This window comes from Haliotis rufescens, unplaced genomic scaffold (genome assembly GCF_023055435.1).
Source record: "Haliotis rufescens isolate VD_foot unplaced genomic scaffold, xgHalRufe1.0.p SCAF_17, whole genome shotgun sequence".
Taxonomy (NCBI): domain Eukaryota; kingdom Metazoa; phylum Mollusca; class Gastropoda; order Lepetellida; family Haliotidae; genus Haliotis; species Haliotis rufescens.
Genome location: NW_025963857.1, coordinates 9,915,425 through 9,927,719, shown reverse-complemented (window position 1 = coordinate 9,927,719; position 12,295 = coordinate 9,915,425). Strand labels below are relative to the sequence as shown.

General features: G+C 38.2%; 1 protein-coding gene across 9 annotated transcripts in view; it reads right to left on the bottom strand.

Moving 5' to 3' along the window:
- The window catches only part of LOC124116702 (b(0,+)-type amino acid transporter 1-like), a 133,198-nt gene that overhangs the window by 26,609 nt on the left and 94,294 nt on the right, over positions 1–12,295 (bottom strand). For 7 of the 9 annotated variants that reach the window (XM_046478564.2, XM_046480060.2, XM_046481526.2 and 4 more), the window contains 2 exons: positions 7,585–7,755; positions 1,241–1,342 (listed from right to left, as the gene is read on the bottom strand). In XM_046478564.2, coding sequence (XP_046334520.1) covers positions 1,241–1,342; positions 7,585–7,755 — 273 coding nt within the window. Of the gene's footprint in view, positions 1–319; positions 564–1,240; positions 1,343–7,584; positions 7,756–12,060; positions 12,162–12,295 lie in introns of those variants that run through there. The other 2 variants (XM_046484417.2, XM_046483718.2) reach the window with 2 other exon arrangements.

The window sequence follows — 12,295 nt, the reverse complement described above, 5'->3', positions numbered from 1 at the left end:
CATATCAAAAACATACCATATTATAAAGAAACATCAAAAGTTGAATTTGTGGTTCAGAGTTTATGGAATGCTAACGTGAATAGTATCGTGTTTCAAATACTCACGAAGATAGAGTGGAACTGATACTTAGTGTGAAAGTCTCAATTCACTGGTTGAAAATGACACATGGAGTGCAACTGTAGTAGAAGGGCGCACTGAATGAGCTATTCGGACACCAGGGGACCTGCGGTCAACCCTGCTTCGCAATTTGCTGGCAGGCCTTGTCAGATTTAGATTGTCAAAGTTGTTTAGTCAAATATAGGACTGGGCGTGTACTTACATATGGCTGCAGCAGCCAGTAACTTTTTTATAATGTCGGGAGGTCCACAGGCATCGAATAAAGGCTCAGAAAGATATTCAGCTAAAGCCAGACTGATGATAGCCACTGAACTGGGTTTTCGTGACTAACACGGGAGCCCAGGCACAAAGATATGCTGGTTTTGGCCCAAAGGCGGCCGCAAGGTAGGCATATTCGCCTCCTGACTTTGTAAAAAGGGTCCCTAGCTCGGCATAGGACAGAGCACCTGTGAGGTAAAGAGAAAAACAACATGGTTGAATTGGGAAGGGGAGTAACTCCCACATACTTCTCATAATCAGTTGTCTCCCCTGTTTCTGAAAAGTATTAGTGAATTAAGAACATTGTGAACATAAATCAACATTTCATTGAAACCAAATTTTTCAGTTGTTAAATCATTTTGTTTCTTTAAAAAGAAAGCTGACATTGGATACACATTCAAAATAAGAATTAATAGAACATCAAGGTAAACTAAAGAATATTTTACAGAAGTATTTAATATTCAGATAATAATGAGATATTTATCGTATTTATTTCCAATGATAAAGCCGAGGCTTATATTTTGATTGGATCCCCTAAGAACAATATTAACATTAAGAAAGACAGTTGACAATAAGAGGGCTCAAAATAAAACTTATAGAACACAAAATTCCTGAGTTTTTGTAAAAAATTTGAAACTGCTGTTTTTAGCCAAAATTAAAATATGAAATAAATCCTATTTTCTGTCTTATTGTGAGCCCTCGTTTAACAAGTTAGCTCTCTGCAGTGTGGTTTGTTGCCCCATCTGTCGGACTGATCGGTCTTGGTCCTAGTTTCTGACGACCTCAGAGAGCCGGGAGGCCGACCAGCCGCCAGGCTGCCATCACATGCAGAAGAGTGCACCGGACTGAGAATTGTCTCCCTTACCACACAGCGAGATGAGGCCACATCCACCCCACACCATCAAACTCAATCCCACGGAGCCTGTGCCATGTAATACTCCCTTTGGTGATATAAATATACCAGATCCTGAAAAATTCAAACATCAACACCATTCCATTATCATTTCATAGAATTATGTCATAACTTCATGCAAACCAACTTTATTCTTACATATTTAGAAAAGAAATCATTAATAGGTTTACTATAAATTTCAATAACAGAATCTAAACCGGTACTTTAAAATTATTTTTTTCAGAATTTACATTTATTATTATTATCATTATTCACTATTGTTTTATGATAAAAAAAACCTTGTTATTCATATTTCGGGTGGGATTGTTGAACAAATAATTAAGCTGGACTGAAATATTCTGGAACTACATCAAACTGGAAGAAATAACTTCTTTGATAGGCATTCAGAAGTTGGAGTACTAAGTAAGGATAAGAATTTATGGATGAACAACTGTAATAAACTGCAATTGTAATAAAGAAGTTGTTCATCATAAATTCTTATCCTTACCTGGAAGATATAATAACACATAGTTGTAAATAAATCATGGAATTAAATTGTGTTTGAAAACCAATGATTTACTTCTCCAAACTTTGACATGTTGTTGAAACTGTTATTGCCTGTAATACAAGATACTGATACTCATGCAGGGATCTCAGCAATGATAGAGCTGTAAAACTGCTGACTTGCAGCGCTCACTCATTCAGAAGACCAGTGTGTGAACCCCTCAGATCTCAAATTTGTACATTGTGACAAAAAACGTATAAATCTAAATGTAAACATCTACCCCAGACATTTTTATCTCAACCCTAATGAGATCTCCTGTGGACACAAAACTGATGCCTGACAATTTGTCAGAAACGAAAAACGACCTTTCTTATTGTACCAGGCTGTCAGGATGTTCAAAATATATCACGCTATGGGGAAAATATGTACATAATTTGGACACAGCTATCAAACAAGGACAACAGACCTAACCAGGGCCTGAGCCCGAGTGAATACCTCAACACGCTGTACTCTCAATGTTATCAGCTTGGTTTGAAAAGAGTAATTCAGTAACTAGCACACAAGCAAATAACGCCTATCTTGTGTTATATCCTATCTTCCAACCTGCAAAAGGGTTTGAAATAATTGTAGAATAGCAGTTAATGCAGTGTTAGATATTGAAGGGGACCTTGGGTCCGAAGGTGTTTTTCTGCGATAGTATTAAATCTAGGGACTCCATAAATCTTGACGTTTTAACAGTAAAAGAAACCCTTGAGTTTCAAGCTTTTTTTCTAACACTGCATACTGTTGTGACAATATGCTTGTAAATTTGACACTGTCGTGAGTCCTTTCCTAGTTCTAATGTTGGACGAGAGTCCTTAGATTCAAATACTACAGCTGTAATACAAGGGTCCAGATTTTCCCTTTCTCTCTAACAATGCATGTCCTTTAGCTGATTGTCCTTAGTCAATATACATGGATGTCATTAAGTCAATAGCATATTTCCTTTTCCTTTTCTGAAGTCTATATGCTTTTATAGCTAAAATGGATAGAATTATCATGAAACCGCCCGCACGTTATCAGAAATGAGCAGGCTACTGTAACTTGATAATGCCCTCATATTGCTTGACGACGGGCCATTAACAGGCCTGTTGTTAGGTGATGTCATAGGGTAGGGAAAGTGATGCCATGTTTAATAGTGATGTCATCTGGTTTGTTCTATGACGTTTCCATATTTGTGAAAGTGGGTCAGTGACATTCGTGTTGATTGCAGTAAATGTTTCAAAACCGATATTGTTTTGTCTTTTTATTTGATAACAAATTCCATCCATTTTAGCTATAATAACGATAACGCTCTTTTTCAGGGCATTATCATTTGCAGAAGCCCTCGGTCCTTTCAACTGCCCTCCTGAAAGTTAATGAAAGACCTCGGGCTTCTGCAAATGATAATGCCCTGAAAAATAGCGTTACCCTAAAAGTAATGAACCCAGTATGGACCTCATATTGTTTTTCTATGTATGTTGTTCAACACCAGCAATATTACAACTAAAGCATGGCAGTCTGGACCAGACAATCCAGTGATTGATATTGTGGGCAATGAATCATGCCATCTGAACAAAATATCAGTAAATTTTCCCAAACTGGAATTACATATTTTCCAGTTCATCTTCTACTTCTACTTAATAATATACGCATAACTAAAGTTATTGCATGGCTTTATATTTCACTGATAAATAGTCCTATAAAGAACAGGCTTTAATGCTTACCGTATTCGACGTAATAAGCGCCCCGCTCTCATAAGCGCCCACAGCGATATTTGTAATATATTGGCTAGTGAACAATCCCAATTAGTACCCCTTAGGATTGATCAATGTACACAAGACTCATTTATTCACGTATAATACGCCCTCGTGTGTTATATGCACCCTTAATTATGGGCAATTAAATTCTGGAAAAATATATCTGTCGTACATAAACATTTCAGGCTGTCAGCATAAACCACGAAATTTATCTTTCAGCTCTGTCTTTTTTTCACCAAAATAAAATTCTAATAAGAGCCCCCTATTTCTAATTTTGAGAGCGCCCTTATTCCGTCGAATACGGTAATTTTACATTATTGCATTGAATGAAAAGTTCAAACACCTCTGAATGTACAAAAATAAGATCTTTAAAAACAAATCCAATCCATTTTTTCTCATTTTCTTGCCAGGACACTTAGTTTTAAATCAGAGAAATCCCTGTGAAAGTTATGGAAAGGGCTTTTGGACATTCAACCTTAATTTCAAGGCTGTGTCTCTAATGGCCCTATGATATATATCTGTGATGGCAGGTTTGTAAGAGGTGGGTCTGGGAGAGAGTGCTATCATAAAGAACTGCTACACTGAGAGTGAGAGGCAAGTAAATAGTGCGAGGCAGCGCTTGACTGTATCAGTCATCTCACAGATGTTGCTTGTTTACCTCAGTCTGGCTCTCCCAACTATTAATAACAGGTTAATGACAACCGTGATTTACTGCCGGTTTAATTATACTATGTTACAGGCAGTCACACTTAGCATGATCGACACTTCACCATATTGACGACACTGGCACAACAAAGTCATCGATATACCCCACCCTTTTAAATACGAAATATGAACTAGTGTCTTCAGCATCCCTTGCTTGTCTCTCTCAAATACACACTTGACCTATTATGACAATCAGTTTTGTGTATCACGGAAAGATGAAAATATCCATGGGGGGATACGGAGGGGGGTGCGGGGGTGCGCACCCCCCCCCCCCCTTTTATTTCAAAAAAAATCTTTATTTCTGTATAAATTACCACCAAAGACAATAAATAGATCTTAATTGTGCACCCCCCCTTTTCAAAAAAGCTGTATCCGCCCATGATATCCCTATCAAAAGCAAAACTGTCAATTATCATATTTCAATAAGATAATAATTTACCGTATATGACCGCGTATAAGCCGAATTTTGAGGACCAGAAAAAAGATTCTGTAGAAAGGGGTCGGCTTATCCACGGGATACACTTTCATGATAGTATTTTTCAGATCGTGATCTGTCAGAAACATCGCCTGAATGACGGTCCGATAGATTACAACTTCCCGAAAGTTTGGAAGTTGCCACAACTAGAGCCATTATTGTTATAAATTATCAATAAAGTTATTATTATACACCAATGTTGTCATTATTAAAAAAATGTTATGCATGTTACTACTTCCGATAATAAGTTTTCAATTGAATGTTCAAAGTTTATCGTTCTTCGTCAACTCCACAATCTTTACATGTAACAATATACGTAATTCACAGCTATAATATATAATCCCCAGATAAAATCGCCAATAGCTATTACGTACGTTTTGCAAAGTTCATAAATTGATAGTGAACAAGTGTCTACCTTTATTGAAAGGGGCAAATAAACAACTGTATCGGCGAGTTATTCCGTTCGCCATTTGCAAAAACATGTGATCAGCTGTTTCCTGTGACGTCACAAACGGTGACCACTGTGATTGCTTCCTGTTGTTTAAAGCAACACGGTACACAAGGAAATCAGCATTGAAAATAACGGGCCGATTGCTATTGTCATGTTGTTTACACAAACATTTTCAAGTTGTGGGTGCTTAGCGATCGTGTTGGGAGTAGGGGCTTAATTCCTTTGTTTTCGAGAGATTAGTTTAATAAACTGGAAAAGCCTGTGAGTAAGTGATGGTCATTCAATGTGTTCATAGTATGATAGTTTATTTAATTCAATTGGATTAACATACAATAGTGGTGTAAAGGGGGTTATAAAAGTTGGTATATTTTTACTGACTGACATTTTCATCATGAGTTTTAAACGAAAACGCCATGCTTACGATGCTGAATTCAAACTGCGAGTTTTCGCTCCAGCTAATATATTTTCTCACGGGTTCAGAATTCTATATACACCGATTCACAAAATGGCGCTTGGTTGTTGATGGCAACTATAACGATCATTATGAGATTAAAAAAACCCACGAGAAACAGCTTCCCACATTATGAAAGTGGATGACTGGTTTGTTAAATCTTTATTAGAAATAATAATGACTTTTTCAATATAATTACAACGTTTTTCATCTTATATTTTTGAATATCTGCGAGTACCGGCACATGTCTTGCAGTCCGACTTCGCAGTGTTTTTTGTCTTTCAATTCCTGATTCGGCTTATCTGCGGGTCATATCATTTTCTTTCGTATTTCAATGGTCAAATTAACACCTCGGCTTATCTACGGGGTCGGCTTATCCGCGGTCATATACGGTAGTTTTTCTTGCATTATACATGAAGTTTAATGTGTATAGAAAGTGTTATGTAGAAATACTGAATGGAGGTTAATACTCCCATATTAACCTCCTGAAACAAACACTACCCTCATATTCATATCCAGAAACAACCACTACCCTCATATTAACCTCAAGAAACAAACACTACCCTCACACATTAACCTCCAGAAACAAACACAACCCTCATATTAACCTCCAGAAACAAACACTACCCTCACATTAACCTCCAGAAACAAACACTACCCTCACATTAACCTCCAGAAACAAACACAACCCTCATATTAACCTCCAGAAACAAATACTACCCTCATATTAACCTCCAGAAACAAATACTACCCTCATATTAACCTCCAGAAACAAACACTACCCACAACTCAATCGGCAAACATTTTATGAGAAATAATGACAGGATTATGAGAGAAACAAACCTAGCCATTATTTGAACCTAAGATTTTACCAAGGCGATATTGTCACAACTATTTGCAGTGTCAGAAATTAATAATGAAAGTTAAGTGGTCCGATGACAAATGTGTCAGGTTTAGGGCAAGTGACCAAGAGAACATTATCAGTATCATCTGACTATTGCCACACAGACAAGTAACCAGGTCCTTCATGAATCATATCCAGTAGCACCGAATGTCAAAACTGGTGGTAAGAGTGAGTGAGTATGGTTTTACGCCGCTTTTAGCAATATTCCAGCAATATCACGGCAGGGGACACCACAATTGGGCTTCACACATTGTACCCATGTCGGGAATCGAACCCGGGTCTTCGGCGTGACGAGCTCTAGGCTACCCGACCGCCCCCCCCCCTTGGTGGTAAGAGACATATACTACTAATAGAAGTTAAAACAACACTACGACAGATTAACAATAGTAATACGAAAGAATAGGTGTTCTTTAACTTCTTTGAGTAGTTTATATCACATATTTGAGGCCATGTCAAAGTTGTGGATTAAGTCAATGCAAAGATATTCCAAACAGTTTTATGCCTTGAACACTGCATGTTCCTTGGTTCTTGGAAAATAATCTGTTGACAAAGACAAACATGAGTACCAAATGACACTTGCCTTAATGAACATAAACAATACTGAAAACAGTAGCAAATACTTATGGCATTATTCTAAAATCTTGTCTGCTAATACAGTTATATTTCACATAAGTCACATAAATTTGTTTGTTTGTTGTTTAACGCCGCACTCAGCAATATTCCAGCTATATGACGGTGGTCTGTAAATAATCGAGTCTGGACCAGACAATCCAGTGATTGATATCATGAGCACTGATCCACACCATTCGGATACGGTGACATGCATCAACTAAGTCAGCGAGCCTGACCACCCGATTCGGTTAGTCGCCTCTTACGACAAGCATAGCCGTCTTTTACGGCATCATGGGTTGCTGAAGACCTATTCTACCCCGGATCTTCACACGTCGATATTTACAATGAATGAGTAGACAAGTCATTTTGAACCATGCACTCCTCAGTGTATGAGTTGACCATGAGATCCCACTACTTGACATCTTGTTGACCTTACCAATCATGGTTCCAACAATTAGCGCAGTCCCACTAACAAGACCGACTCGCTTCTTCAGGGACACCGTACTCTCCTCCACAACAACAGTGCCATTGCAGTCACTGTCCTTTGGCACTCCGCGATACCTCGCATCTCCGGATGCTTTTCCGTTCGACATCTTGTGCTGGGGAACTGGAAAGAAACAATTCACATTTACTTCCCTCATAAAACTTTCCACCTTGATGAAAGAATTTGAACAATGTTTCACCTTGTTGATCATTAATTTACTCAATGTTGTTTGTTTGTTGTTTAACGCTGCACTCAGCAGTATTCCAGCTATATGACGGCGGGCTGTAAATAATCAAGTCTGGACCAGACAATCCAGTGATTGATATCATGAGCACCAATCCTAGGACTTGGGATCGATGACATGCATCAACCAAGTCAGTGAGCCTGACCACCCGATCCCTTCAGTCGCCTTTTACAACAAGCATAGTGGCATTTTACGGCAAGCATGGGTTGCCGAAGACATTCTACCCGGATCTTCACGGGTCAATTTACTCAATTAATTACTGCAAGATGGTTTACATAACAGATTGTTCAAAACTTGCTGTAAATAGTAGCAAAACTTCTGATTCAGGGTAAAATATAAAAATAAAAATGTAAAACATAAAAAGTATGCACCAATTCACTGACATATCTTTGAAAGGCATTTAGAAATGATGCACATAAGGAGGAGAGTTTATGGATGTCAACTTCTTTATATGAGGAACATAACGTTTCGGAGTATATACTTACTCCTTCATCATCAACAGTGTGCTCCTCACAATAAAAAAGTTGACATCCATAAATTCTCCTTAATTCAGGAACAGTCTGTGACTTTAACCACAAATCTGAAGCCTGAGTAGTAAAGTTCTGATCGGATAAGTACGCTCAGTTAATAATAGTACATATGATAACACTAAAATTGAACAAAAATGATGTTAAGAGCCATGTTTGGGCTAGTAGAATCAAAAGTTTCCAGCACAGAATGCATTCACCATGAAGGTCTACAACAAAACTTATCATGTTTTATGGGTGAAAAAATCACAAAAGACTACATCGCAAAGATACATTGGATGTTTTCAACTCAATACCATGTAGGGTCATGTCGTCTGACAAACACAAACAGTATAGCATATATAACCTTGAAAAGCTATGACATCCACCAGCATCCTGGACACCATGACACGCATCACAATGGCAATACTGCAGCTGTATACATCACGTATACACCAGAGACACTACTATCTGCCTGTCATATACAGTTTTCTTGCTAAAGCTACCACAGACCAACTATGCACTATCGTTATGTATAAGATAGCTACACGATAAATCGGAAAGAACAATAAAGAACGAAGCGTGGTTTGTTTCACGATAAAACACTGTTCTATCATGACGTCATTTCTGGAGATTCAAATAAGCGCTTGCTACTTGATATGATATATTGGACGACTCTATTTTTGAGAGAAAAATGTCTTGTAAATTGTTTGCCATAGATGTAGCTGGGCTTGGCAGATAAACGCAGTTGCCGAACGATCGCATCCAAAAGTGAGAGAGATATGACAATTGGTATCAGGAGAAAAAGTACAGATAATCGACGTGAGAATATAAGGGACATACCAAACTTACCACCTGTTCATAGAATGTACTTGTCCGACATTCCGAATTTGGATTCTATTCAGGAAGTCATCATTATTACAATGTGAATAAACATTTTTTAAAGCTCTTTACATTTCATCAACATTATGATAGCGGCTGTACATAATATTGATATCTCCTAAGAAATAAATGACTCATGGTCATCATTTATTTCTTAAATAATGAGTGTGTGACATAAACATAACGCTGTGTGAACAGTGTTTTACTTCTTTCATTTAAAGCCGCTTTTAACAGTATTTTATTTGCATAGTGAAATACCACATTGAAAGGTATTTTATTTACATCAAGGCATGGAAACCTAAGGTAGGAGGAAACCTAAAGAAACCTGAAGTGATGCACGTCCTAGACCCACGAGCATGGGAATGGTGCTGACAAACCTAGAAACTTAATCAGGGTAAACTGGGATTTGAACCCTCACTAATAGGTTTCTGGCATGCTTAAGGGAAGTAACTCTGCACAGCCAACTACCATCTTAGACGACTGTGCTACTACTGTCCCCTAATCCTTTTCAGCCTTAATCATGAGACTCAATGGTTATTTCAAAGGACATGGGATAGTCCAAAATGTGGAAAATATCATTGATGTGACTGTGTACAGTGAAACGTTCTTCACTCACAAATATTGCAGACGACATAACGTTCTGGTCCCAGGAGAATCCTCACAGAGAACATAAAAGTGCCATTCTGCTTGTTTCAAACTATGAATACCGTATTCGACATAATAAGCACCCAGGGTGCTCTCAAAGTTAGAAATAGGGGGCTCTTATTAGAATATAATTTTGGTGAGAAAACAAAACATTGGAAAGATCGTAAATTTTGTGGTTTATGCTGACAGCCTGAAATGATACAAAAGAACATGACAGATATATTTTTCAGAATTTAATTGCCCATAATTAAGGGTGTATATAACACACGAGTGTGTATAATACACAAATAAATAAGTGTACATTGATCAATCGGAAGGGGTGCTAATTGGGATCGTTCACTAGCCAATATATATGCAAATATCGCTGTGGGCGCCTATTAAAGCTGGCGCTTATTACGTCGATTACGGAAGTCAATATATACTACTCAAAAGAAGTTAAAGAACACCCGACTCTTTGATATTACTATAGTTAATCTGTCAATGCATGACAGATTAAGCATAGTCATATCAAAGAATTGGATGTTCTTTAACTCCCTTTGACTAGTATATATTCAATGATTGCATGAGTAAATTAAACTTGATGGTCACATCATTAGCAACTCCAGTAAGTAATGTTTCATTGTACATTATCCCTGGTTATAAAATGATTATTTCCTCTAAGATGATTGGTTTAAAATTGATATCCAACCCACTTTTATGCATCCAGTGTGCAAATATTTCCACCATATAACTGCTTGCAGACGTTTTCTCCTTCCAGTGTTACGTGGTAGGCAAAGGTAAAACATTTGATGTCAGTATTTTTACCATGATATCTGACAGCATACATCTGACAAATATATTGTTTAACAAACCCTAGTAAACCAGTAGTCAAACCAAGAATGCTGGCATCCAGGGCAAAAAAGAACTTTTGCAAAAGTAGCAAGGGACAAGGAAAAACGTTTCAGTCGCACATAAATCATGTTGCCATCTCAGTAAAAATAGTGGGCCTGCAAGAACCTGAATGTGTGTATCGGGGAGCTGCAGCAGCAGACCAAGGATGGATCTGCACCAACTGGGTATCTGTGTCACTATCATGTTACACATACTTCTCCCTCCCTCCACCACACCACGACATCACTGCCTCCACTACAACGCTACCTCCACGACAATGCTACCTCCATGACAATGCTACCTCCACGACAATGCTACCTCCACGACAACACTGCTTCCACTACAACACTGCCTCCACTACAACACTAATTCCACTACAACACTGCCTCCACTACAACACTAATTCCACTACAACACTACCTCCACTACAACATTGTCTCCACAATACACTAATTCCACTACAACACTACCTCTACTACAACATTGTCTCCACAATACACTAATTCCACTACAACACTGCCTCCACTACAACATTGTCTCCACAATACACTAATTCCACTACAACACTACCTCCACTACAACATTGTCTCCACAATACACTAATTCCACTACAACACTACCTCTACTACAACATTGTCTCCACAATACACTAATTCCACTACAACACTGCCTCCACTACAACATTGTCTCCACAATACACTAATTCCACTACAACACTACCTCCACTACAAATTGTCTCCACAATAACACTAATTCCTCTACAACACTACCTCCACTACAACATTGTCTCCACAATACACTAATTCCACTACAACACTACCTCTACTACAAATTGTCTCCACAATACACTAATTCCACTACAACACTACCTCCACTACAAATTGTCTCCACAATAACACTAATTCCACTACAACACTACCTCCACTACAACATTGTCTCCACAATACACTAATTCCACTACAACACTGCCTCCACTACAACACTAATTCCACTACAACACTACCTCCACTACAACATTGTCTCCACAATACACTAATTCCACTACAACACTGCCTCCACTACAACACTACCTACACTACAACACTACCTACACTACAACATTGTCTCCACAATAACACTAATTCCACTGTAACACTGCCTCCACTACAACACTACAGCTTCAACACTGTCTCCACTACAACACTAAAGCATTTAGTGCACCTTGATCACTGTCTGCCTGAAGACCACGATAATCCTATATATACTTGTCTATTTATATTAGGGTAACGACAAACCACTGACCTTCTATGGTGATAGCATTAGAATGAGGTTCTCAACTTGTTCTCCAAATCTTCTTGTACAACTGCTCTACCTCCCTTCCTACAGTTACACTGATGTGAGTCGAGGTGTCAAATGAATTAAAGCTTGTGAGCTCAAGTGACTGTTAAATCCTTCAGTGCACACCACTGAAATGATGTCACTAAATCAGCTAAATCTAAATCTGGTCGCAGATGGTTTTATCCAGGTGCTACATCAA